General features: G+C 36.5%; 1 protein-coding gene across 1 annotated transcript in view; it reads right to left on the reverse strand.

Moving 5' to 3' along the window:
* fwe (Calcium channel fwe) overlaps positions 1 to 26040 on the reverse strand; it is a 76600-nt gene that overhangs the window by 13640 nt on the left and 36920 nt on the right. Inside the window, exons 3-4 of the mRNA XM_067787515.1 lie at positions 7425 to 7632; positions 7247 to 7354 (exon numbers count right to left, since the gene is read on the reverse strand). Of these exons, the coding sequence (XP_067643616.1) occupies positions 7247 to 7354; positions 7425 to 7632 (316 nt within the window). The remainder of the gene's footprint in view (positions 1 to 7246; positions 7355 to 7424; positions 7633 to 26040) is intronic.

Consider the following 26040-nt stretch of genomic DNA (forward strand, 5'->3'; position numbering starts at 1 on the left):
TGTTTTGATTTCGATTAACTGACAACTTGCTGCTGATAGGATAAATCCACCTGGTACTGAATTCGTCTTGGCAATATGTATCTCACAAATATTAGGCAAACTAATTGAATACATATGAAGACTCTTTTGTTGGTATGTTAAGCGTGCGTTTCTAAAATTGTTTTTGTCTCATTTTATTTATTTAGGAGTTTTGTGAATAACTTATGTGGGCCGCCATACATCTGGATCTTCCATTAATGTGATATGTTGATCAGTGCCCATTTGCATTTGTCCACCACCGGGTGGCATTTGCGTGGGCGATGTTGCGGCAGCAGCCATATCCTCGCGGGATGCTCTATTTTTATCATTTTTTTTTTATTTTTTTTTTGTTTTAACATAAATAAATATGTATTAAATCCAAAGTAGATGATTATTCAATTTAACGGTTCACATCAGACGTATAAAAAAAACGAACAAACAAAAAGGACAATTTTGAAATGAGGGAAGAGAGAACAAGAGAGAGAGAAAAGTCACATACAAATTAATTTAGTTATTTAGCGTTTATTATATTAGGGAAGCAATATACAAAATGTTTTTATTTCTCAGCTACTTTCTAATAAACTCTATTAATTTACAGCCTCACAATTTTAACAATCAGCCATTGAAGCATGGCTAAAAAGAGCTTTTATCAGATCGGAAGGGTAAACCAAATACTGTGACACAAATATGCCAAACATTGTTCTTTCGTTATATAAAAAAATACACTTTTTATCGTTTTACAAATAAAAACAAGAATTCCCTGAGGAAGAAGCGAAATGTGCCCAAACGCCCTCGGGTCAGAGACGATATCATCAAACCTGGTTGGGCAGTGTAGTGAGAGCGCCATGATTCTGGCGAGCCGGCAGATCGTTGCCCTGATATGGGTGCCGGGGCATCGAAACATACAGGGTAACGAGATGGCGGATGAGCTGGCACGGCATGGAGCGGCTCTTGATGTCTCAAGAGCGATGGAGGTCCTTGCACCCCAGGGACTCATCAAGGGTCGCATCTCCCTGCACTGGTTGAGTGAGGCCAACAATAGGTGGAATCGGATGCAGACCTGTAGAGTTTCCAAGAGCATGTGGCCATTATATAACGAAAAACAATATGTAGCTGTCCTTAAGATGAACAGAAGGGATATATCCAGAGTAGTTGCGGTGCTCATGGGCATTGGACAATTGGGGTACATGCGGCACGGATGGGACTGGAACAGAATACCTCCTGTCGCAGCTGCAAGCGTCCGGAGGGGGAGGAAACGGTTGAAGATATGCTGTGCGAATGCCCAGCACACTGTCGAAGCCGAATAAAGTTTCTTGGAAAGCTCTTTTTCGAAAGCCTCCCAGAACTGAAGGATGTTAGGCCGGGATAGCTTCCCAAATTTATAAACTCCACGGGATGGATATAGGGGGACGGGTTTTCCCTGAGGCGCGTGAAAATGTTTATTAGTCTTCTTACAACACCCTTTCATTGGTTAAATAGTTTGTGGTATCAAAATGGCGAATGAGCGCTAATTGGAGTCAATTGGGACTCGCCACTCCAACCAATCAACCAACCAACCAAACGCATAGGAGTGAAGGAAAACATTGCTTTTGCTCACATCGTCACATCGTCACATCAAGTCACATCGGCCAAAAAGCTCTAATACCAAGCAGAAAATTAAAGAAATATATTGGCCCACAAAATTTTGATATTCCCTTTCTCAAAAGTTCGCCCTGTTGGGGCGCGATATATTTCAGAAGAGATTAAGGCCTTTCTTTCAATTTGTGTAGTGCTGTTTTATAAATTTTTCCTACAAATTAGCTGGTTGAGGCCTACATTAGAATTCAAACTACGTACGGCATACAAATTCTCGCTGAGAAGTTTGTTATGGAAAAAATACACTTGCACAAGCAAAAACAATATGCCATAAATTGGAAGATAAGCTCAGCCTTAATCTCTACGGAGTTGTACCGTAATATTACTTTGGAAATGTATTTGCAGAATTCTTGAAGCACTAAGGGTATTGTTGTTCTTTAACGGTCTGTATGGGTTCGAATAAGTTCCGAAAATTCTACCGAAAATCCGACGGAATACGGAACGTTTACATACCGTGGCGTCATAAATGCGAACTGGTAAGTCAGAATCCAATTCTAAGGAGTAATAGTTTTCACAATTTCTTATTTGATATGGCAACGTTTTTGAAAACATAATGACATACAACTATGTGTTGCAGACTTGTCACGACTGTAGCCATTAATATTTTAGCACGTAAAATTTATATACTATAGATATTTAGCGGCATGTAACGCTTTCACAGTCATTCAAAATGCTTTTCTATGCTGGAGTTTTTTTTTTGATGTTGCTCCGGCTCTGAGCATGGATCAGATCCATAGCAAAAAGAGCAATAACATTTCTTATGTTTTGCTGTAAGCTTTATCACGTTTTAGAGCGAAGCAAATAGCAGAATACAAATACCGATGTTTATAGTGGAGCGATAGCAAAAAAAAAAAAAAAAAATTATCCGTCCTTTTTTTGCGCTATTACTTATATACAACAACTTGCAATGCAACGTGGGAACAGAAGTGAGTGTCCCATCCTCAGCGGACTAGGAGGCTTAGAATATATCCGCGGCAGGTATATCTGTCAAAAGATAGTCGCCCAAATGATACGAGGGGTTGTGTAACGCAACCGTTTCAAGGGGGTTTGCTTTAATGGTGCTTGTTACCATAACGTACCGGATCCTATATCTGGCAAAAGACCGTCAACATAGATAGCCCTCCCTAACTACAACAACGACAACAACAATAGGTGAGTATTTAACTGGGTCGATTTATTAACCGATATCGCGCCATCGATTTTTCGATAGGATTTGAGCTCAGGAAAATAAAGTTCCATTACGCATACCCAAAAAAATAATTTTCGAGCCTGCGAATTTTCATTGTTTTGACTTTTTCTCGACTTTGATTTTTAAGGTTTTTTCATGACCTACTAAAAAAAATTTCATTTGATTGTCAAATTTTCATGTACACCCTGTCCGACCCAAAAATGTCTGCTAAAAACGTCGATAAGTTTTTTGAATATTTTTTTTTCCAAAAAACTGTTATCGACAAAGTTTTTAGCGGACATTTTTGGGTTGGACAGGGTATACATATGCAAATTTTTTTAGTAGGCCATGAAAAAAACCTTAAAAATCAATGTCGAGAAAAAGTTAAAAAAATTTGATTTCGCAGGCTCGAAAATTACTTTTTTGGGTATGCGTAGTGGAACTTTTTTTCCTGAGCCCAAATCCTATCGAAAAATCAATGGCGCGACATCGGTTAACTTTCGTCCATACAAATCGACCCACCCTAGTGAGTATCCCGATGCAATAACCAAACAACAAAAATAAGAATCTACGACAACTTAAAGATCGGCAATTAACACCAATGCACAGTGTTTCGTGTAGAACAAGCTAGCTGGACAAAAACAAAGTTCTTATTCCAAGAAAAGTGCAATGAGAATTGAAAAACAAACAAAATAACGGGATTTTTGCTTTTTTTTTGATATTTTTTCTCATATATATTGAGTAATTGAAGTAAGAAGGCATGAGTGGCCGTAAAATGCATTAATTAATTTGCAAAATTCTTGTTGAATATTAAGCTTCATATTTCTTTTAAGTGAACACTTTTATATAATTTTTTTGATGGATTCTAAGATCGAAGGTAAGTAAAATTTGTTAATAGTAATTCTTTCGCAATTAGAGTATTTTCAATATATTTAACATTCCGTTATTAAGAAGAAAGGGTATTTTTTCTCTTTATTTTTAACTTTAGGGACAAAAAAAGTTACATACATCCGCCGACATCCGGGCTAAATTTTACATATGTTATAGTCGCAAGCATTCTCTAATAGTCCAAAGAAAAAACCATTGCGAATTCTTTGCACATCTATTTTTAATTTTTTTTTTTGTAGATTTAGTTATCTCTACATATAAAATAGGATGTATGTACGTACCAGCTCCGACGAGATATTTGAACCTTTAAAGCTGATCTACAAACGGCAAAACCAATCCCCAGGTACAGGGAACAAACACGTAGCCATAAAACACACAAAAATAAACGCGCGCAAGGTCAACAAGAGCACACCAAAAGCAAAAAGGCGAAGATCACTGACTTCAACCTGCCACAACCTACCGCACTAGTCACCAAGGCATAAAAACAGGTACATACAAAGCAATCCTAATGCAGGTATAACCACACAGGAACGCTACACAAAACAACCCCATTTGGTAGCATCTACGCCAATACCTGAATGTAATATAAATACTACGCAACTGATAACAAATCAGAACGATCAACGACACTTAAGATGGCAGCACAACAATCATCAACTATTCACCCTGTCGGAAAATCAAAAACACAAAGCAGTTTAGTTATAACCGTACCAAGAACGGAGTTTTTTGACATTTGGGTTAAACATTCGAAGGAAACCAGATATAAAGAATTATTGAGTTTTGTTGTACTTAAGTACGATTTAAGCGAAGCAGCCGAGATTCGATAAAAAGTTTAAGCTTACAAATATCGGCATATTCGTCGAAGCTTGATCAAAAGTGGAACGCTTCTGGAAGACATAAGGAGCGATTTTTGAATAAAAACTCGGAGTGGCTTTCGGGTCCAGACTTCACATTTACAATAACGGTGGATTCAAAGTTGCCATCAGACCAACCAACCACTTCTTCAGGTAACCCCGGCACCGGAAGACGAATGAAGAGGACTTTGTTAGCTGCCGTGAAAAAACCAAACGGCGTCGAGTGGATGACCTCTTGCAATCTAGAAGTCCTGGTGAGTTACTTTATGCGGCAGAAGTATCAACGCGTATGTCCGGCAACAGAAATGTTGCTAACATTATAAAAAAATCACAGGACACCACTCAAATATCCGGCAAAAAGATGACATGTGAGCCAGATGCAAGATGCTTGAGCAATGTAGAAGCTTTAGCATACTACGTAGATAGCAAGTCGACGACTCATGGGTACAAAACGACTCGGAAGTGGAGCATCAAGGCAGGCCATACGGTTTATCCATCATTTTATAGTCTAAGAAAAGCTAAGGAAGAATGCTATCCAAATGAAATTGATGTGGGTGAAACACGTGCGGAAATTAAAGTCCAGTCCGTATTAGATAAAACTGTTGAGCGTTTAGTTTTAGCAAATCAAGAAGTTTTTGTTAGTTTATTACCTACAAACTTGACGTATACTTTAATCAGCAAGTGGGGTTGCGATGGAAGCTCTGGCCATAGCACATATAAGCAAAAGTTTACATGCAGTTCTGACACTGATGAATTTTTGTTTATATTTTCCTTCGTTCCTCTTCAATTACAGGATGAAAAAGGTAACATTGTTTGGCAGAAACTTCCACCTTCTTCTACCATGTATTGTCGTCCAATAAAATTTATTTTTTCTAAAGAAACAAAAGAGTTTATTATTTTTGAAACGAACAAAGTTTTAGAGGAGATAAATGCATTGTTGCCAACAAAGTACATGCTCGAAGAATACGAAGTTTCCGTAAATCACAATATGCTTCTAACAATGATTGACGGAAAAGTTTGCAATGCTTTGACTGAAACTTCTTCCGCACAAAAGTGTTATATTTGTGGTGCCACTCCAAAAGATATGAATAATGAGTTACGGAACTTTACGCCTAACCGCGATAATCTTGATTTTGGCTTGTCTACTCCCCATGCATGGATAAGATGTTTTGAATGCTTGCTTCATATAAGTTATCGCCTCGAAGTAAAAAAGTGGCAGCTTAGGAATGAGGCAGATAAAGAGAGTGTAAAGCTACGTTCCAACGAAATCCAGAATAAATTTAAAAGTGTACTTGGATTGATAGTAGATAAACCAAAACCAGGTTTCGGCAATACCAATGACGGCAACACTGCTCGTAGGTTTTTCGAAAATTCTGAGGCTAGTGCTGAGATTACGGGATTGGATATAACGCTCATCAAAAGATTCGACACTCTCCTTCGCGCATTAGCATCTGGGTACAATATAAATATCCAAAGATTTGAAAAATTTGCGGTCGAGACTAAAAAACTATACATAGATCTCTATCCATGGTTTAATATGCCTGTTACAGTTCATAAATTCTTAGTGCATAGTAATGATATTATAAAATCAGCAATTTTACCTATTGGTCAACTTTCTGAGGAAGCACAGGAAGCCCGTAACAAAGATTTGAGACGATTCAGGGATGATAGCACACAAAAGCAGTCGCGTGAAGCCACGAATCTTATGAATATGTTGCTTATAACATGTTGCATACATTTCTGACTGGTACTATAAAATAATTTTGTAAAAATTGTAGTGCCAGGATAAATACTCAAATAAATACAAAATATGTATGTACATATGTACAGTCACTCACATAAATAAGTAGACACCCCTTTTTGGACAATTCTTACAATCTTCGCTTTCGCAAATTTATTTTAACTAATTTCCCATAAAAATATTTATATTTAAAAAATGTTTGAAAAATTCGACGAATTTTCATATAAAATTTTAGTTTTTTTTCGGAATTTTTTAGAGTATTGAGATTTGTAGTCCATTCAATTTAAGTACAATAAAGTAATATTCTTAAGTCCTTTAAATTTTTTTGGATCTATGTCACTTATTCACATTAGTTACTGTATATGAAATAAGCAAATGTATGCATATGAAGTAAAATTTTGGAAAAAAAATAAAAAAAAACAGAACATATGCCTGAAAAAAATGACGTTGTTGTAATAAATGACTGCATATGAAACGGAAAATCTCATAAAATAATTTTGTCCAGCTAGCTTGTTCTACACGAAACACTGTGCAATGGGACAAAAACAACTACAACCCCTTGAATCAATTTGGTATTTTAGTCGCCTCTTACGACAGGCATACCTACCGCGGGTATATTATAACCCCCTAACCCGCTGGGGGAAAAACAACTACAACAGAGCGCTGCATAAGTCCTAACAACAAAAACAAGTGACGACGACTTTGTATAACAATGCCCAACCGAGCAAATAGCATTGAATAAACTTTTTTGCTAACGCTCTACTAAAATTATAGTGATATAACCTTTTTTTGCTATGACCTTGCTCTATGCTCTGTTCGTGTTAAGAGTTGAATCAGTAGCAGAGCATAATTTTAGTCTTCTACGGCTACTATGGAGTAGCAAATGCAAACCTTGTGCGTTTATACACTTAGAACTATTCATTAGTCTATTGTATTACTCACTTTTTACCCAATCCCATGAGGCCATATATCACACCAGTGCCGAATACGAGACCACATGCAAAGATGCTACCCAATCCCGGGCATAAAATTATAGGTGGTAGAGCAATTCTGAAAAAGGAGTTCAAAAAAATTTTTTACTTTGATTCAAAACAATAGTACAAGTTAATGTTTTACTTACACACAATAAAATGCAGCACGATTCCACAATGGGCGTGCTTCTACTTTCGTAGCCAAATCATTTACATGTTCTATACAAATGAAGCAACAAGGCGCTTCCAATGCCATTACTATAAATCCTACAACCATTTGTATGATACCCGATACAAGGCAGCTTACATTAAGGAACAGTATGCTAATAATATTATAGAGTCCAAAAAGTATGCAGACTAAAATAACAAGAAAGAAATATATTAATTAAATTAAAATAGTAATGAGTTAAAAAATATTAACTATTGAGTACACTGAAAGAAATGGTGCTAGTAAAATCAACAAATCGGTTCTGTTGTTCTTGACTTAACGGAGATTCTGTGAAATTGATCGAATTATGGTTAATTCGACCGAGTTCTTTGTCAAGCGAACAAATTAATTTAGTCATTTCAACAGAAGAGAAATTGTAGATCTTAAGTTAACAAAATTCTGTAAAATTGACAGATTCCTAATCAATCTAACTGATTTTTTTGTTACCACAACTGATTTCACTGGTCATTTCAACAGCGATAAACAGTCAATACATGAACAAATTTCCAAGAGAATTTTACGCTCACTGCGCTCTCTACTTTGTACTTATGTATGCTCTGTACTATATGTATGCACATATTTACGTATTGTTACGAATATTAGCAACACTAAGTATCTACATAAATAATTCAATCATTGTGTTTACACATATGTACGAACACGCAGCGGAGGAGCAGCGCACAGACACATGCAGATATCTTATCTGAGATATGCAATATAATTGTGGAAGTGTCGCTCACAAACACACGAGCATGAGCTGTGAATTGTGCATCTGTAGTTATAGCTGAGAAACTTATAGCAGATAACCAACTAGTAGATTCTAGAACAGAGTTTTTTATTGTGAAGTACTTTAATAAAGGCCATTTTTGCATTAATGAAGATTGGAGTTATTTATTGAACAGTTTAATGATTCGAAACTTAGTAGAAGATTTGAAATAAGCGGAATTGCAGTAAATTCGTTACAATTGGTGTCAGAAGAGGAATTGTTGAATAAATTCCAGAGGACAACAAGGACATGGCAAAGTTCAGTGAATTAAAGATCCAGCAACTGAAGAAGGAGTTGGAGAGCCGTGGATTGAATACAACCGGCATTAAACTCGAACTTCAGGCACGACTATGAGAGGCAATGGAAGCGGAAGGAATTAACGTGGAAGGGTATGTCTTTCATCTTGATGTCGACGAGACAACAGCAAAAATTGAAGAGAAAAACGAAACATCGCAGACAGTTACGAGCACAGACTTGAGCATGATATTGGCTGCAATAACTGCTCAAACATCGACAGTGGCATCCCAACTAGAATCCCAGGAGAACCGTATAACATCCAAGATAGAAGCACAGGAGACACGTATATCCGAAATGTCGTCGCAAATGTCATCTCAGCTGGAATCGTAAGAGAAACGTATAACATCGAAGATGGAAGCACAAGAAACGCGTATTTAAGAAATGTCGACACAAATTACATCTAAGATTGAAGCACAATTGGATGAACAGAAAACACACATGGCGTCACAAATTGCAGAACAATTAAAAGAGCAAGAGGCACGCATAACATTACAACGCGAAGCACAGGAAGAGCGTATCTCAACGAAGCTGGAGGCACAGAAAACAAAAGTCTCATCGTAGCTGGAGACTTTTAGTGAACGACAAGATAAAATGTAGGCCGAAATGGATGCTTTGAAAGATCGTATACAGGAGTTGCAACTAAATCGCCCAGCAGTTTCAACGAGTAATCCAAAGGTAAAAACACCATCCTTTGACGGTTCTGTTCCTTTCCAGGTCTTTAAGCTACAATTTGAGAAGACCGCAACAGTGAACAACTGGAATGCTGAAGATGAAGTTGCTGCACTCCTCGTAGCATTAAAAGGGCCAGGAGCCGAAATCCTAGAGACGATTCCCGAAGGAGAGCGGAACAACTAAGAAGCATTGATGGCCGCTGTCGAGAGACGTTATGGAAGCGAGCATAGAAAACAGATATTACAAATTGAGTTGCAAAACCGTCACCAAAGAGCGAATGAGACTTTGCAGGAGTTTGCCTCGGATGTTGAAAGGTTGGCACATTTAGCGAATGCGCACGCACCCGTGGAATACACTGAAAGGGTAAATATTCAGAGCTTTATAAATGGCATACGGTACGTCGAAACAAAGCGAGCTACATACGCAAACCCAAAGCCAACATTCGCAGAAACGGTATCACATGCTCTGATTCAGGAAACAGCGTCGCTTCTGTGTAAGACAGAAAGCACGCCGTGTGGAAGTAGAAAGGCTAGAGTGGGTAGACGCAATATTGGAGGCGCTGAAAGGATCGCAAAAGCGGAGTGAAAAAGTTATCAAATTCTTCAAATGCTGGAAGCCCGGTCACATTGCACGTCATTGCGATCTTGATCCTAGTGGTTTCAACAGCATGGGTGGTCTTAATAACAAAGCTGGAGGGGATGAGCAAGAGCGAGTAAGATGTAGAGATCGAGAGCTAGCTCCAGCTATTGAATGTCCTGTGATATCTGTGTCGCAAATTGGTAGAAAATCGAGCAGTCTTACCGTCAGAGGGAATGTGGATGGCAACGAACGTGTACTGACTGTAGATACGGGCGTATCTCATTCCTTAATTCGATCTGACTTGGTCAACAGGAGAGTAAAACCGTTACCTGAAGCAAGGTTGCGTACGGTCACTGGCGACTATAACCAAGTCAAAGGAGAAGTGGTATGTGCGGTATTAATTGGAAAGGTCATGGTTCTACACAAATTCATTGTGGCGGAGATTGTTGATGAAGTCATATTGGGAGTGGACTTCTTGGTTGACCATGACATCAAGATCGATATGCAGAGAAGGGCGATTGGTTATGAGAACCAGGATATACAAATTAACTTCAGTTTGGAAAAATGGTTCAGCGGTAAGCGAGTGCTGGTGGAGGAGATTCGACAGAGATCACGAAAGTCAAGGAAAGTAGATCGAGCAAAGGTTGATGGATCGAATGGACCAAATAAAGCGAAATCAAAGGTACCTGCGAGAGAAACACTGGCATTGACAAAACCTAATGGACGCACTAAAACGACTCAAAGAATTTTCCAGAAAGAATGCAAGAGTGGTTTCAAGCCAGCGCGCACTTCTGTTGGGAAACGTCGGAACGATACTGAGTATGTGAAGTCAATCCGTCAAGAGCAAGCTCTACAAAGTAGTTCATTGGCCAAACAACAGAGTGCGAGGGAACGAACAAGGATAATGAGTAGTAAGATGAAACGCAGGTACGATGAAAACCATATTTCGGAAGGTTTCTTGGAGCGAGATTTGGTACTGTTATACAACCCTTACCGGCGGAAAGGTGTTCCATCCAAATTTCGGTGCAGTTGGGAAGGCCCGTACAAAGTTGTGAAGAAGATCAGTGACACCATCTACCGCATACAAACCATTGGGAAACCACGAAGTAGAAGAGTGGTACATTTGGAGATGCTAGCGGCGTTTAGATCGAGAGACTTTTAGAGACTTAGGTGGATATTAGCAACACTACGGGGTACTGCCATCTCTAAGCCGATGCTGGGAGTGACTTGTATGCACATCCATAAATCAATCATTATGTATCTACATAAATAATTCAATCATTGTGTCTACACAAATGTACGAACACGCTGCGGAGGAGCAGCGCACAGACATATGCAGATAGCTTATCTGAGATATGCAATATAATTGTGGAAGTTTCGCTCACAAACACACGCACATGAGCTGTGAATTGTGCATCTGTCGTTATAGCTGAGAAACTTATAGCAGATAACCAACTAGTAGATTCTAGAACAGAACCGCCTGGAAATATCAACGAGTAAACCGAACAGTATAAAAGGCGACACCTGTAGAGGTGCTAGAATCAGTTTTGATTAAGCACGCAATCTGTCGGGCAATAGTAGAGTTATTTATTGTGAAGTACTTTAATAAAGGCCATTTTTGCATTAATGAAGATTGGAGTTATTTATTCAACAGTTTAGTGATTCGAACCTTAGTAGATTTGAAATAAGCGAAATTGCAGTAAATTCGTTACAGTACGTATATGGTGGCCGCCGTGGTGTGATGGTAGCGTGCTGCGCCTACCACACCGAAGACCCTGGGTTCACACCCCGGGCAAAGCAACATAAAAATTTTACAAATAAGGTTTTTCAATTAGAAGAAAATTTTCCTAAGCGGGGTCGCCCCTCGGCACTATTCGGCAAGCACTCCGAATGTATTTCTGCCATGAAAAGATCTCAGTGAAAACTCATCTGCCTTGCAAATGCCGCAACATAGGTACTTTCGTACAAAGCTGTCGCAACAACTTTTTTTTGTTCATTTGACAACTAAAACGGTCGATTACGAATCAAAGATTTGTGCGCAGTTGATTCAACATCTTGTTGCGATTGCTAAACATTGACAGAAATTTCGGTTGAATTGACCCGTATTTCGGTTGATTTTACCAGCATTTTTCTTTCAGTGTAAACAAAAATATTATTTACTAGCAAACCTAGTGGACAGAAGCTCAATCTAAGCGAGAGCTTACGCTTACCCCACCACTGTAGTGTTTTTCAGGCTGAACTTATAGCTATCTGGGAAGCAGCCCTCTATCTTGCTAACCTGCAGGTGACCAATTCTATTTCAATTTTCACGGACATCTAAGTTGCCATAAAATCTCTGCAATGCAGTAACACCTCGTCACCAGTGGCGTTGAAGTACAGAGAAACCCTCAACAAACTAGCTGATAAATGCAACCTGAGCATTATAGGGGTTCCTGGCCACTGTGACATCTCAGGAAACTGCGCTGCGGATAAGCTAGCTAGGGAAGACACCAACCTGCAAACAATAACCTCCGATGGTTGGGTCAGCCTCTTCTAAACACCTGCAAGCACTGCTTGCGATCTCTATTCACCGATCAAGCAAACGCCAGATGGGCCATGGAACCTACATGTAGAATATCCAAGCAAATCTGGCCTAAGCTGGATGAAAAAAGATCGCAGTCGGTGATACTGTTAACCCGTATCTCTATAAGCCCACTAGTGGGCATTCTTACGGGTTACTGTCTCATGGGCACTCATGGTGCCTATATGGGCCTACAGACAAATGACTTCTGCCGCAGCTGTAGGGACGAGGAAGAGATAGCAAGCGTAAAGCACTCAGCCCTATTCTTGAATCCATCGTAGAAAATCTACGAATACAACCCTCCGCTACGAATACGAAGAATTTGCTATCACTGAACTCATGTGAAACCGAAAAAAGTGCTGCCAACATAAAATGTCAAATTTTGGTTATTCGAAGTCAGCTGAGCGATTGTAAATAAAAAATTTCAACTTAAATTTTAGTTTAAAATTGCATTATATCATTTAAAATAAAAGTTTAGTGCTTAAAATGGATTCCATATCATTTGCAGCTTTGTAAGAAGAAAATGAGCAAGAAAGGCGTGATTTAAAAATTGCGAGGAGTCTTGAAATTATAAGAGGCTATGTATGTGAACGGATCCGTGTTTTAATGAACTTATAAAGGTTTTAAAAAATTGTGTTTTATAAAAACTTTCCACCTAAACAAGGCTGCGTTTACCTACGTGCTCGGTGTTATAAATGAAGGAAGTACACCGTTCGGTGGGTCATCTTCAAATACTCCTATAATACGCTTAGCATCGGTATTACGTGTTTTTTGCGGAAGGTAGCTATCAGCACAGTTGGAAAAGATTTTGACTCTCCGATGTGTCAGACCACATTTTCCAAAGTTTTGAAAGATGCCTTACTAATTTTCCAAACGCGGCTATGTCCACAAGATACACTTAGATATGACCAACGAAGAGAAACGTAGCGTAAAAAGGGATTTCTACGAAAAATATAGGTTTCAATGTGTAATCATGTTTTATAGTTTTTGTAATAATTGTCATTATTATAAGACCCTTAAAAATTTAAATAAATATTTTAGTAATTTAATTTTAATTTAATTCTTTTAAGCTTTCTTCCAAATCTGTGAAGCTCTGTTGCCGATATGCATACATGCATACATATTACAAAACCATTACTTTTTTCTAGGTAGTTGCATCTTTGGTTGGTGCCGCAATACTATTTGCAATGTTTTCCCAAATTTTGTTAACCTCCTCCTTTGGGCACTTTGTAAAGCCTAACACCATTTCAGGGTGCTGCTGCAATAGGTCAAGTAAGCGGGAACATTGTTGGCGAGTTGTGACAATTTTGGACCTATTAGAACAATATATTGTAATTTAATTAGTATAAATATCACTTTTAATAATCAACCCTATTCTTGAATCCATCGTATGTTCGATTTTCGTAGATTCTACGAAAGTCCGTTCACTGAATCCATCGTAAGTTCGAAATTCGTAGAAAGCCTTTACTGAACTCACTCGAACTGTCAAATCGTAGAATTTCGTACAAATTTTCTACGACGCGTATCAGCTTGCGGAAAAAAGTGAAATTATCTCAAATTCAGAATAAAAAGGAATGTTAAACAAATAAAATGTAAGTATATTATTAAAAGTGATATTTATACTAATTAAATTGCAATATATTGTTATAATAGGTCCAAAATTGTCACAACTCGCCAACAATGTTCCCGCTTACTTGACCTATTGCAGCAGCACCCTGAAATGGTGCTAGGCTTTACAAAGTGCCCAAAGGAGGAGGTTAACAAATTTTGGGAAAACATTGCAAATAGTATTGCGCCACCAACCAAAGATGCAACTACCTAGAAAAAAGTAATGGTTTTGTAATATGTATGCATGTATGCATATCGGCAACAGAGCTTCACAGATTTGGAAGAAAGCTTAAAAGAATTAAATTAAAATTAAATTACTAAAATATTTATTTAAATGTTTAAGGGTCTTATAATAATGACAATTATTACAAAAACTATAAAACATGATTACACATTGAAACCTATATTTTTCGTAGAAATCCCTTTTTAGGCTACGTTTCTCTTCGTTGGTCATATCTAAATGTATCAGTTGTGGACATAGCCGCGTTTGGAAAATTAGTAAGGCATCTTTCAAAACTTTGGAAAATGTGGTCTGACACATCGGAGAGTCAAAATCGTTTCCAACTCCGTGCTGATAGCTACCTTCCGCAAAAAAAAACACGTAATACCGATGCTAAGCGTATTATAGGAGTCATTGAAGATGACCCACCGAACGGTGTACTTCCTTCATTTGTAACACCGAGCACGTAGGTAAACGCAGCCTTGTTTAGGTGGAAAGTTTTTATAAAACACAATTTTTTAAAACCTTTATAAGTTCATTAAAACACGGATCCTTTCACATACATAGCCTCTTCTAATTTCAAGACTCCTCGCAATTTTTAAATCACGCCTTTCTTGCTCATTTTCTTCTAACAAAGCTGCAAATGATATGGAATCCATTTTAAGCACTAAACTTTTATTTTAAATGATATAATGCAATTTTAAACTAAAATTTAAGTTGAAATTTTTTATTTACAATCGCTCAGCTGACTTCGAATAACCAAAATTTGACATTTTATGTTGGCAGCACTTTTTTCGGTTTCACATGAGTTCAGTGATAGCAAATTCTTCGTATTCGTAGCGGAGGGTTGTATTCGTAGATTTTCTACGATGGATTCAATAATAGGGCTGAATATACTTACATTTTATTTGTTTAATATTCCTTTTTATTCTGAATTTGAGATAATTTCACTTTTTTCCGTAAGCTGATACGCATCGTAGAAAATTTGTACGAAACTCTACGATTTGACAGTTCGAGTGAGTTCAGTGAAGGCTTTCTACGAATTTCGAACTTACGATGGATTCAGTGAACGGACTTTCGTAGAATCTACGAAAATCGGACATACGATGGATTCAAGAATAGGGTTGACTATCTGTGCCACTGTCCGCACTGTCAAAAACTAGGTACCGATGCCTCCACAGACACTCCTTTGGGGGTCTTGCGGAGCTTGAATCTGCACACACAAACGACATCTTGCGCGTCATCAGGCAAACGCGCTGGTTTAGCCTCACTGGGGTCTAAACATTCTTCGGAAGTAGGGAAATAGGAGCCCCGCGTGGTAGCACAACGGGCCACAACAGCCTACGTGACTCTCTGCTTGGACAGCGGAGGCAGCCACTTCTGCCTAACCTAACCAAAGCTAGTGGACATTATTCTATCTGGATATTAGCTTGCAAAGTTATTAAATTTGTACCATTTTCCTAGTTTTTATTGTCTTATTTCCATTTCCATTGCTGCCTTTGGCCATCACAGTATTCACTCTAGCTCCCAACGATTGCAACACTACGGACTCATTCAGTCTATGTGAGGTCCTGATGGACCAACCCCCACGATTTCGCTCTCAGTATTTTTAGCTCTACTTCTCTCTACATCTATATCTAACACCAACTGTACCCACAACTCTACTTCAACCCTTACCTCTACATCCTCTATCTACCTCTATCTCCACTTCTATCTCTGCGTCTACTTTTACTTCAACATCTACCTCTAGCCGCATCTACATCTAAACATCTGTTTCCACCGTGACTTCTACCTCCAACTGCACTGCAATAGCCACTGATTTTACTTCTACATCTACAGCAGCTTTCTCACCCTCAAACCTCATCTCTTTTCCTCAAACATAATTAAGTAGATAGCTGAAGCCACCGGAAGATATGGTAACATTGTGTCATCAGCTTCCATACAAAATTAAAGCAACGAGAAATGGATTGTCCGTGTACTTCTAAGTTGCTTTTTTATTTTGAAACCAAGCCGAAACCTATCTGAAAGATGAGGCTAAACTGAAACCGATAACAACCCGAATGATAATGAAGATATAACCTAAAATTGAAACAGGAAAAATATGAACCCGAATTAAACCGTTCGTTGAACTTAAAGTCAAAATCAGAGCTGAAATCGAAGGAAACTCTGGTCGGGTCATAAATTGGAACCGGGCCGATAACAAATGAGCTGAGTAGAAGACATTGGAACCAAAGAGAACGATCTGAACTGGATAGAGGAAACAAACGGAAAGGAAATAGGGACCCAGATCGAAACTGCAAACGAAAGGAGCCATGTAGCGAACTATAAGTCGGATTCTAAAGCAGCTCTTCCCTAGCAAAAATCAAGGCAGAAATAAAAACAGAAATCGGCAACGAATCCGAAATTATAATCGGAACCGAGAAAAACAAAAAGGAAACGTATGAAGTGGAGGGAAAGAAAACTAAATAAAAGAAAAATAAACGGTAGTTGTGTTTGTTTAGTTCCACGTGGCAGAACTTAACCGCTCTGTAACAATATTCTATAATAGGTTGCAATTACTGGCGTGTGCTGCCAACATTGACATCGGGTTTGACGGGTTTGATGGTGAATAAGGACAACACGAAGTACCTGCTGTCATCAAGCAAAGAGTGAGCGCATTTGCACTTTGGCAACCACCCCTATAGGCGGAATAGCGCATCGGAAGCGCTTTAGCAGCCCTTCGTAGATGCAATGAAGCGCATCGTGTATGTAGCTCATTACGCCTCTTTTAACATTGGCATGTCATTGGAAATCGGCGCATCACTTTCTTATGAATGTTGCGCAGGTAGAACGCTTCACGAGTCGCGTGAAGGATGCGCCCTAAATAATCAACCAAAAATGCAGGAGTGATGCGCATCGATTAAGCGACTAATTATGCAGGAGTGATGCGCACCGACTACGCAACTAGTACTGCGGCCTACAGGCGCATCTTTTTTGGCATATAATAATGAGAGGCAGATGCGCATTGGGGTCATCGTATTGGGCTAAATAGAATTCACAGGAAAGCGCTCAAGGAACTTTTTTATTTTTGACCTAGAATTTCTTGAGTGTTTTCTTGCGAACTGCACTCACTTCTTAAAACTGCTTTTCTATTTACGATACGAAGTTGAATAAGAACAAGGATATGAATTGTTTATATGAGTTTAGTGTATATTTAAATTAATTTTTAGTACATAAACCTTTAATTTCTTACGGTTAGCGAAGAATTTACGGTTGTCTTTTGTTTAATCAATAAAAAAAATAGATTATTGAGATTTATAAGTATAAGAAATGGTGAAAATAAATACATATAAATAATTAAGTTTATGCTTCAAATTGTCCGTTTTGTCTTTTCATTTTACATAAGTACACTGGAATTTATTAAATTACTTTATGTTAATGTACATTTATTTTTAACTTAAAAATGGAATAAATATGAATTAAGTTGACTTTCAGATGCCAAATAAATACTTCTAGTTTTAGTTTAGTTTACATATGTATGTATTACAAAAGAAAATATTACTGGTTGGATTTGCTTTTATACATTTTGTTTTTCGCGGATCGGACCCCCTTTCGCATTTCACTGTCAAATTTAGAAAAATTCATATCGGGACCATGAACTGCACCTGTTAAATGGAAGTAGAGTTTTAACGTTAAATACATATTTGTGGAAATTTATGCTTACGAAAAACAATCTCATTGAAAAACTTTAGCGATTTGATTGGAAATTTTTGGTGACGACCATCCCAATTAATAAAAGGCAGAGTAGATTCAGCAAATAAGAAGGGAACAATTTTTCTTATTGGAGTAACTCCCACAGTAGTGCGTACGTATGCGACCTGAAATTATATTAAATACCTATTTAGCTAAAAGTTGTGATATGAAGAAGTTAACGTTGCGTAATACCAATTCATCTCGAGAGTACTGTGATAAAATTTTGTCTGCAAACTTAATCTCTTCAATCGTTTTGAACGGAAGAATTGTTAAATTTGATGTGTTTGGTAAGACTCTCTTCATCAATTTTTTTGCCCCATGTAGCATCCAATTAGAAATGGAGACATATTGGTATGGTTTGCTACTGATCCAAGAATTGGCCATAATGAACTTGAGGAACTTTTATATAGGGGAAGACCATCGATACCAATGACCAACTCTAAACTGTTTTGATCTAGAGGGACTTTCAACTGCAAACATTTTTTAATGCCCTCCTCTATCCCATAATGAAAATATTCCCCAGGTTTTACTACACGCGTCTGAATAGATTGTTTTACAAAAAGACCACTTGTTGAATTAGGGACATTAAGACCAGATTTGTCTAACAAATGAAGCATATCTTCTGCAGCGACTCGTCTTATTTTATGGTTCACAATCAATTCCTTAAATCCCGTGACAATATTGAATGGCGGTTCCATAACAAGCATCTCAAATTCTGCATTTTCCGGAACAATAATTTCACTGGCATCGGAATTTTCTTTATCTGTGCATAATTCAGGGCTATTTGTTGAATCTTTTGAGGCTTCCTCATCTACGGTTTTGATACTATTCAATTCTTTGGCTACAAGTCGCTTGAAATGCCTTTTGCTATAGCCCAAAAACGCATAACTCATTTTACCTGTCTGATACAACTAGTTCTCTGCAAAATGAAAATTTCATTATACGTGGTGCAATGAGATTTATTCCATGCGGCACTTATAGAATGCACTTTGCTCATCTAGAAAAGGTCAAACTACGACGCAATGTGTGGTGTTTGATGCAAGGTGTGCTCTGCAAAATGAATATTCAATACAAGAATTAAAATGCAAATTGGATCTATAGCAAAACGGATTCAACTGAAATTCACTCTACTCACCTCAAAAAAGATAAAAATATGATGAAAACCAAGCCAGCAAGAGTTTGTATTATTCTGGAAAGCTCCCACTTCTATATTTTTATATATACCAATCTGATTTTTAAGTTTTTGGCAAATTTCCAATTTAGTTTATATTTTCATAAACACCGCACATATTTTATTACAATACTTAGATTTATTTATCTATTTTTATTAATAAATGAAATCGCGACAAGCACGCACGTGCAAAAAACTCAATCTTCGACTGCTGAACTCGAAATGAAAATAAAACAAAATGGCAGAAACATATAAGCAAATTAGCGCTTGCTGATTTTCTGCATGTTAGGTAGCGAATACGGAGCACTTTGCTAAATGCCTATCTTTCAGCGTTTTTGGAAGTGAAAAGGTAGCGCATCAAAAATGAAGTTTAGAGAAGCGCATGAATAAATTCTGCTGGGATCGTTAAACCTATCGTAACAAAATTCGGCAGAGAGGTTGCCTTTAACATAAAGAATGCTTTGAAGAAAAATTTACGAAATCGGTTAAGGACCATGCCCACTTTTATATAAAAGATTAATAAAAGGGTCGTGGACGCATAAAATAAGCTATATCTTTGCAAAAAAGAGCTGTATATCAATGGTATTTCATTTCCCAAGTGTATTTATAACAATAAATAGGAAAAACTTCAAATTTAAAGACCACGCCCACTTTTATATAAAAGATTTTTAAAAGGGTCGTAGACGAAAATAATAAGCTACATCTTAGCGAAAAAGAGCTTTATATCAATAAAATTTTACTTTTTAAATTGAATTATAACATTAACTTGGAAAACACTAAAATTTTTGAAAATAGGTGTGGCACCGCCCCTTTTATGACTAAGCAATATTCTATATTTCGGGAGCCATAAATCGAAGAAAAATTAACATATCGTAATGAAATTGTGTACACATATTTTCCTTATAGCAGAAAATGTTTCTAGTAAAAATGGACGGGATCGGTTAAATACCACGCCCACTTTTATATAAAACAAGTTTAAAAGGGTCGTAGACTAGAATATTAAGCTATAACTTAGCAAAAAATAGTTTTGAATCAATGATATTTCACTTATCAAGTTTTATTGTTAGAGGTAATGGTGAGAAATTTTTTTAAATGTAGAAAAGTAATTTATCTCAAATGAAATGTACAATTGAAGCTCACGCTGAGTATATAATGTTCGGTTACACCCAAACTTAGCCTTCCTTACTTGTTTGTATTTAGTTAGGGTAGCTAAAAAATGTATGGTAGACTATTTTGTGAATTTACGAGAAAGAATCTAATTTCGATTCATATTAAACAAGTAAGGAAAGCTAAGTTCGGGTGTAACCGAACATTACATACTCAGCTGAGAGCTTTGGAGACAAAATAAGGGAAAATCACCATTTAGCAAAATTAACCTAGGGCAACCCTGGAATGTGTTTGTATGACATGTGTATCAACACCTTTCGTTAATGATTATTTAAAACGTAGTGGGCCTTAGTTCTATAGGTGGATGCTTTTCGAGATATCGCAATAAGGGTGGGCCAGGGCTGACTCTAGAATGTGTTTGTACGATATGGGTATCAAATTAAAAGTATTAATGAGGGAGTATTAAAAGGGAGTAGCCCTTAGTTGTATATGTGAAAGCGTTTTCGAGATATCGACCAAAATGTGGACCAGGGTGACCCAGAACATCTTCTGTCGGGTACCGCTAATTTATTTATATATGTCATACCACGAACAGTATTCCTGCCACGATTCCAAGGGCTTTTGATTTCGCCCTGCAGAACTTTTTCATTTTCTTCTACTTAATATGGTAGGTGTCACACCCATTTTACAAAGTTTTTTCTAAAGTTATATTTTGCGTCAAAAATCAAAAGTCATCTCTTTTTTCATATTTGGTACAGAATTATGGAATTTTTTTCATTTTTCGTAATTTTCGATATCGGAAAAGTGGGCGTGGTCATAGTCGGATTTCGGCCATATTTTATACCAAGATAAAGTGACTTCAGATAAGTACGTGAACTAAGTTTAGATAAGATATATCGTTTTTTGCGTAAGTTATCGTGTTAACGGCAGCGCGGAAGGACAGACGGTCGACTGTGTATAAAAACTGGGCGTGGCTTCAACCGATTTCGCCCTTTTTCACAGAAATAAGGTACCGTTTCAGAATCTAATCCCCTACCAATTTCACAAGGATTGGTAAATTTTTGTTCGACTTATGGCATTAAAAGTATTCTAGACGAATTAAATGAAAAAGGGCGGAGTTACGCCCATTTTGAAATTTTCTTTTATCTTTGTATTTTGTTGCACCATATCATTACTGGAGTCGAATTTTGACATAATTTACTTTTATACTGTAAAGATGTTAAATTTTTTGTTAAAATTTGACTTTAAAAAAAGTTTTTTTTTAAAGTGGGCGTGTTCGTCATCCGATTTCGCAAATTTTTATTTAGCGCACATATGGTAATAGGAGTAACGTGCCTACCAAATTTCATCATGATATCTTCAACGACTGCCAAATTACAGCTTGCAAAACTTTTATATTACCTTCTTTTAAAAGTGGGCGGTGCCACGCCCATTGTCCAAAATTTTTCTAATTTTCTATTTTACGTCATAACACGCACCTACCAAGTTTCATCGCTTTATCCGTCTTTGGTAATGAATAATCGCACATTTTCGGTTTTTCGAAATTTTCGATATCGAAAAAGTGGGCGTGGTTGTAGTCCGATTTCGTTCATTTTAAATAGCGATCTGAGATGAGCGCCCAGGAACCTACATACCAAATTTCATCAAGATACCTCAAATTTACTTAAGTTATCGTGTTTACAGACGGACGGACATGGCTAAACGAATTTCTTTTTCACACAGATCATTTTGATATACAGAAGTCTATATCTATCTCGATTAGTTTATGCCGTTACGGATTACCGTTATGCGAACAAAGTTAATATACTCTGTGAGCTCTGCTCAGCTGAGCATAAAAAGTTTATCATCAGCTGTCCCGTGCTGCCACCTTGAATCGTTCCGCCATGCTGCCAAGTACTTGTGAAAATCGATGTGTAAAACTGGATGTGTGTGTCTGGAAACTAATTTGTTTAAGTTAACTAGAGCTCACCCAAGAGTTAAAGTACAAACAAAGCAGAGTTAACTTTACCTGAAACAAATAGCTCTGAACTTTTTGAGAAGAGCTTCGTTTGGTTTTACAATCGGCTTATTATCGATAACGAATAATTATTGTTATAGAAGGTTTATACATTTGTCATCGATTTTATAATAAAGTTGTATAGGTATCTGTATCATAATAAGCCGGTGAGTCGTCGATAACATGTCGATAGGAAACTGGTGGCACTCCGATAAAAATCGATAACTTTTCCATAACAAATCGATACAATTTTGATAACGAAATCGAAAACCTTTCCATGACACGCCGATAACAAATTGGTAGCACTACGTATTCTTAAACATATTCATTTCTTTTCGATAACAAACGGATAACTCGTCGATTAAAAATCGGTTCAATTAAATGTTATTTTATTTAATTTCATTTAGCTTAGTTTAATTGAATCCTTTATCAATAGGCCGATAAAACAAAAAAAAAACATTGTTAGTTAAGTTTAGTTTAATTTAATTTATTATTTTACTTTATGTTATTTTATATTATATGTATTCTACTGTATTTTATTTTATATTATATATCATATTTTACTTTATTTTATTTTATTTTTCCTTCTTTACTTTATTTTATTAAATTTACTTTATTTTATTAATTTTTTTACTTTTTTTATTTTATTTTTTTTACTTTATTTTGATTTCCTTAATTTTTTTATTTTTTAGTTTCTTTTATACTTACTATATATTTTACTTTATTTAATTTTAGTTTATTCAATACTACATTATTTCATTTTATTTTTTTTTTCGTTTGGCTATATTTTATTTTATTTAATGTTATTTTGTTTTACTTAATTTCTTGTTTAATTATTTTTTTAATTTAATTTCTTTAAAATAATATTACTTGATTTTATTTTGTTTCACGTTATTTTATTTGGCCTTATTTTATTTTATTTTATTTCATTTCATTTTGTTTTACTTTACTTTACTTTATTTTATTTTCCGTTATTTTTATTTTGTCTAAATTTTTTTTGTGTTAATTTAATAATATATTATTTTATTTTATTTTGTTTCACTTTATTTTATTTGGCCTCATTTTTTTTACTTTTTTTATTTTACATCACTTTGTTTTGTTTGGCCCTATTTTATTTAATTTGATTTTATTTTATTTAGTACGATATTATTTCATTTTATTTTTTTATTTTATTTTACATGTTTGTTTTTTGTTTGGCCATATTTTATTTTATTTGATTTCAATTTAGTTTATTTAATATGATATTATTATTATTTTTTTTTATTTTATTCTACTTAACCCAATTTTTTAATTTTTTAATTTAATTTGTTTAATATAGTATTGTTTTACTTTATTAAAGTTTTATTATTATTTTTTTTTTTATTTTGTTTTTCTCTTATTTATATGTTTATGTATATGTGAGTTGCTGTGTGAATTCGGTCATATCAACTCTGCCACGTACCATGTTCCCACATTAGGCTGCACTTACACTCTCATTCTTCATTACTCCATACGGCGGCATACCAATTTTATGCACTACGCCTGCATTTACATTTTACATGTATCACCCATACAGCAAACTTCTTAGAACTACGCTTACTTACGAGAGCAAAGGTGTTTACACATCAAAAATTTTTTAATAAATAAATCTCGCTCATAAAGAAATATAGTAACAGTAATAATTTGAAGTGAAACAACTGGGTTCTTTGATGTTTTTTTTTGCTAAAATAGATAATATAATAATAGCAAGTTGTGAAGACTCCAAAATTACAGGCTTTCGGGGCCTCCACAAATTTGGACTTTTCTTATTAAAATCATAAACTGAAGTATAATAATTTATATATATATGGCATGGATGAATTCACTTATACATATATGTACATACATTTTGAATTAAATATACTTTGTACAATCATAAATACATTTTAAAACATATATAATTATAATACATATCAAAGTATATATAGGATATGAAAACTTTTATCGCAGAGTGTAAGAACTCACATAATTATGCACAAACATACATACTTAAGTATAAGCGAACAAGGAGAAATGAAATTATCAAACGATAGCGAACACACATGCGCACAAATATACATTTAGGATGCTTAGCTTATGCGGCAGTTACCCACCGACGTGTACCGTACGTACGGACGTTTGTCGTACGAAGCACGTTTGACCGAATTCTCAAGCCCGTAGGAATCAATGTGTGCGTCTGTGTACATGTACATAACATATTTGTGTGTATTGTTTACAACAAAGCACTATTGCCACTATTGCATGCTTATGGAAACATCAACTTTTTCCAATTTAATTTTTGATATTGTAAAAGGCCGGAATAAATATTAAATAAGTATAAATAGATTACATATTTATAATCTGCACTTTTACATAATTATTTCGAATTATTTTCACAATTTTTCAAACTTTAATTAGGTGTTTTTGCATAAAAGTGCAAACGGTCAAAAATTAGCGCACAAAAGTTTACTAGGCAACTCTGTCTAGTGAGAGAGCCATCAGCTGACACGTTCTTACGGAAAAAATCAAAATTGTTTTGATTTCTACGTTCCGGGCTACGTACGTACGGGCGTTGCACGTCGGTGAGTTTTCGTTTACATTGCACACTCATAAGATAGGTCGTGTCAGCTGACACGTTTTTGGTACGTACGTTCGTGAGTAACTGCCGCATTAGTTTTAAGAACTTTTATTGTAAATCAACGGAAGCTGACTCAAAAATGGTATAAAAGGAGCGGCAAATTCATAAACAAGGCACTCTTGGCTTAGAAGTCGTAGAGTGAGCTATATAGTGGGCTGTGTTAAACATACACTACGGAGCAGCTGGTGGTGTCACACTTCAGCTGTTTATGCTAGGTATACCGCCGAGTCGTGTAAAACGCTCGACGACTACGTATTTTACTAGGGATCCGGTGAGTTGTGTAAAATGCTCACCGATTACGTATTTTACTATGGATTCGGTGAGTTGTGTGAAACGCTCACCGATTACGTATATTCACTAGGCATACTACCGAGGCGTGTAAAACACTCGGCGATTAACCATATATGTATATAGATTTTATTATTGATTGAAATAAATCATAATTTTTATAACGTTTAAGTAACGACTTTTATTGTATAGGCGAATCCATTCGCTGAGTTATACCCCAGCTATAAACCCGACTAACGGGGTTCGTTACAATTGGCGCCCGGGCAGGGACCCTTATACATATAAGGGGACATATATTTTACTTCACCGGAACACATAAGAAAACAACATGGTCAAGGTAAATTGGATTTATTACCTGAAGAAGGAAGACATTTTGACATACGCGGCCGAGTTTGGATTCAACAACAGCGGAACCGTCGACGAGTTGAGGAAGGAGTTCGCCCAGTTTGTTAACCAAAATCCGAGCTACGAAACACGTTTCGCAGAGTTGGAAACAAAGCATTCCAAAACAACATTAACCACCAATCAAGAAGGTCAAGGCAACAGTGGAACCGCTTCCGGAAGTCGACCAGCGAGCCCGGTCAACAACATTGAAAGCGTAAGCATACCTACGATACCTAATATGTCATATCAATTTGCAGGACACCAACCCAAACTCCGTCTACCGTCTGCGTAATGGATCGAGCACGAAAATGGGGAATTAAGTACGATGGCAAAGGTGACCCACTGAGTTTCGTCGAGAGAGTAGAAGAGCTGGCGGAGGGATATGAAGTGGACCTTAATTCACTCCCGCGAGCGATACCAGAATTATTCAAGGACAGAGCCCTGATATGGCTGCGGAACAATAATCGTCACTGGAGCGAATGGAACAGTTTTAAACACGACTTTTTATGCTTCTTCTTGAGCGCATCATACTTCGAAAGGCT

Source organism: Eurosta solidaginis, chromosome 5 (assembly GCF_040869045.1).
Source record: "Eurosta solidaginis isolate ZX-2024a chromosome 5, ASM4086904v1, whole genome shotgun sequence".
Taxonomy (NCBI): Eukaryota; Metazoa; Arthropoda; class Insecta; order Diptera; family Tephritidae; genus Eurosta; species Eurosta solidaginis.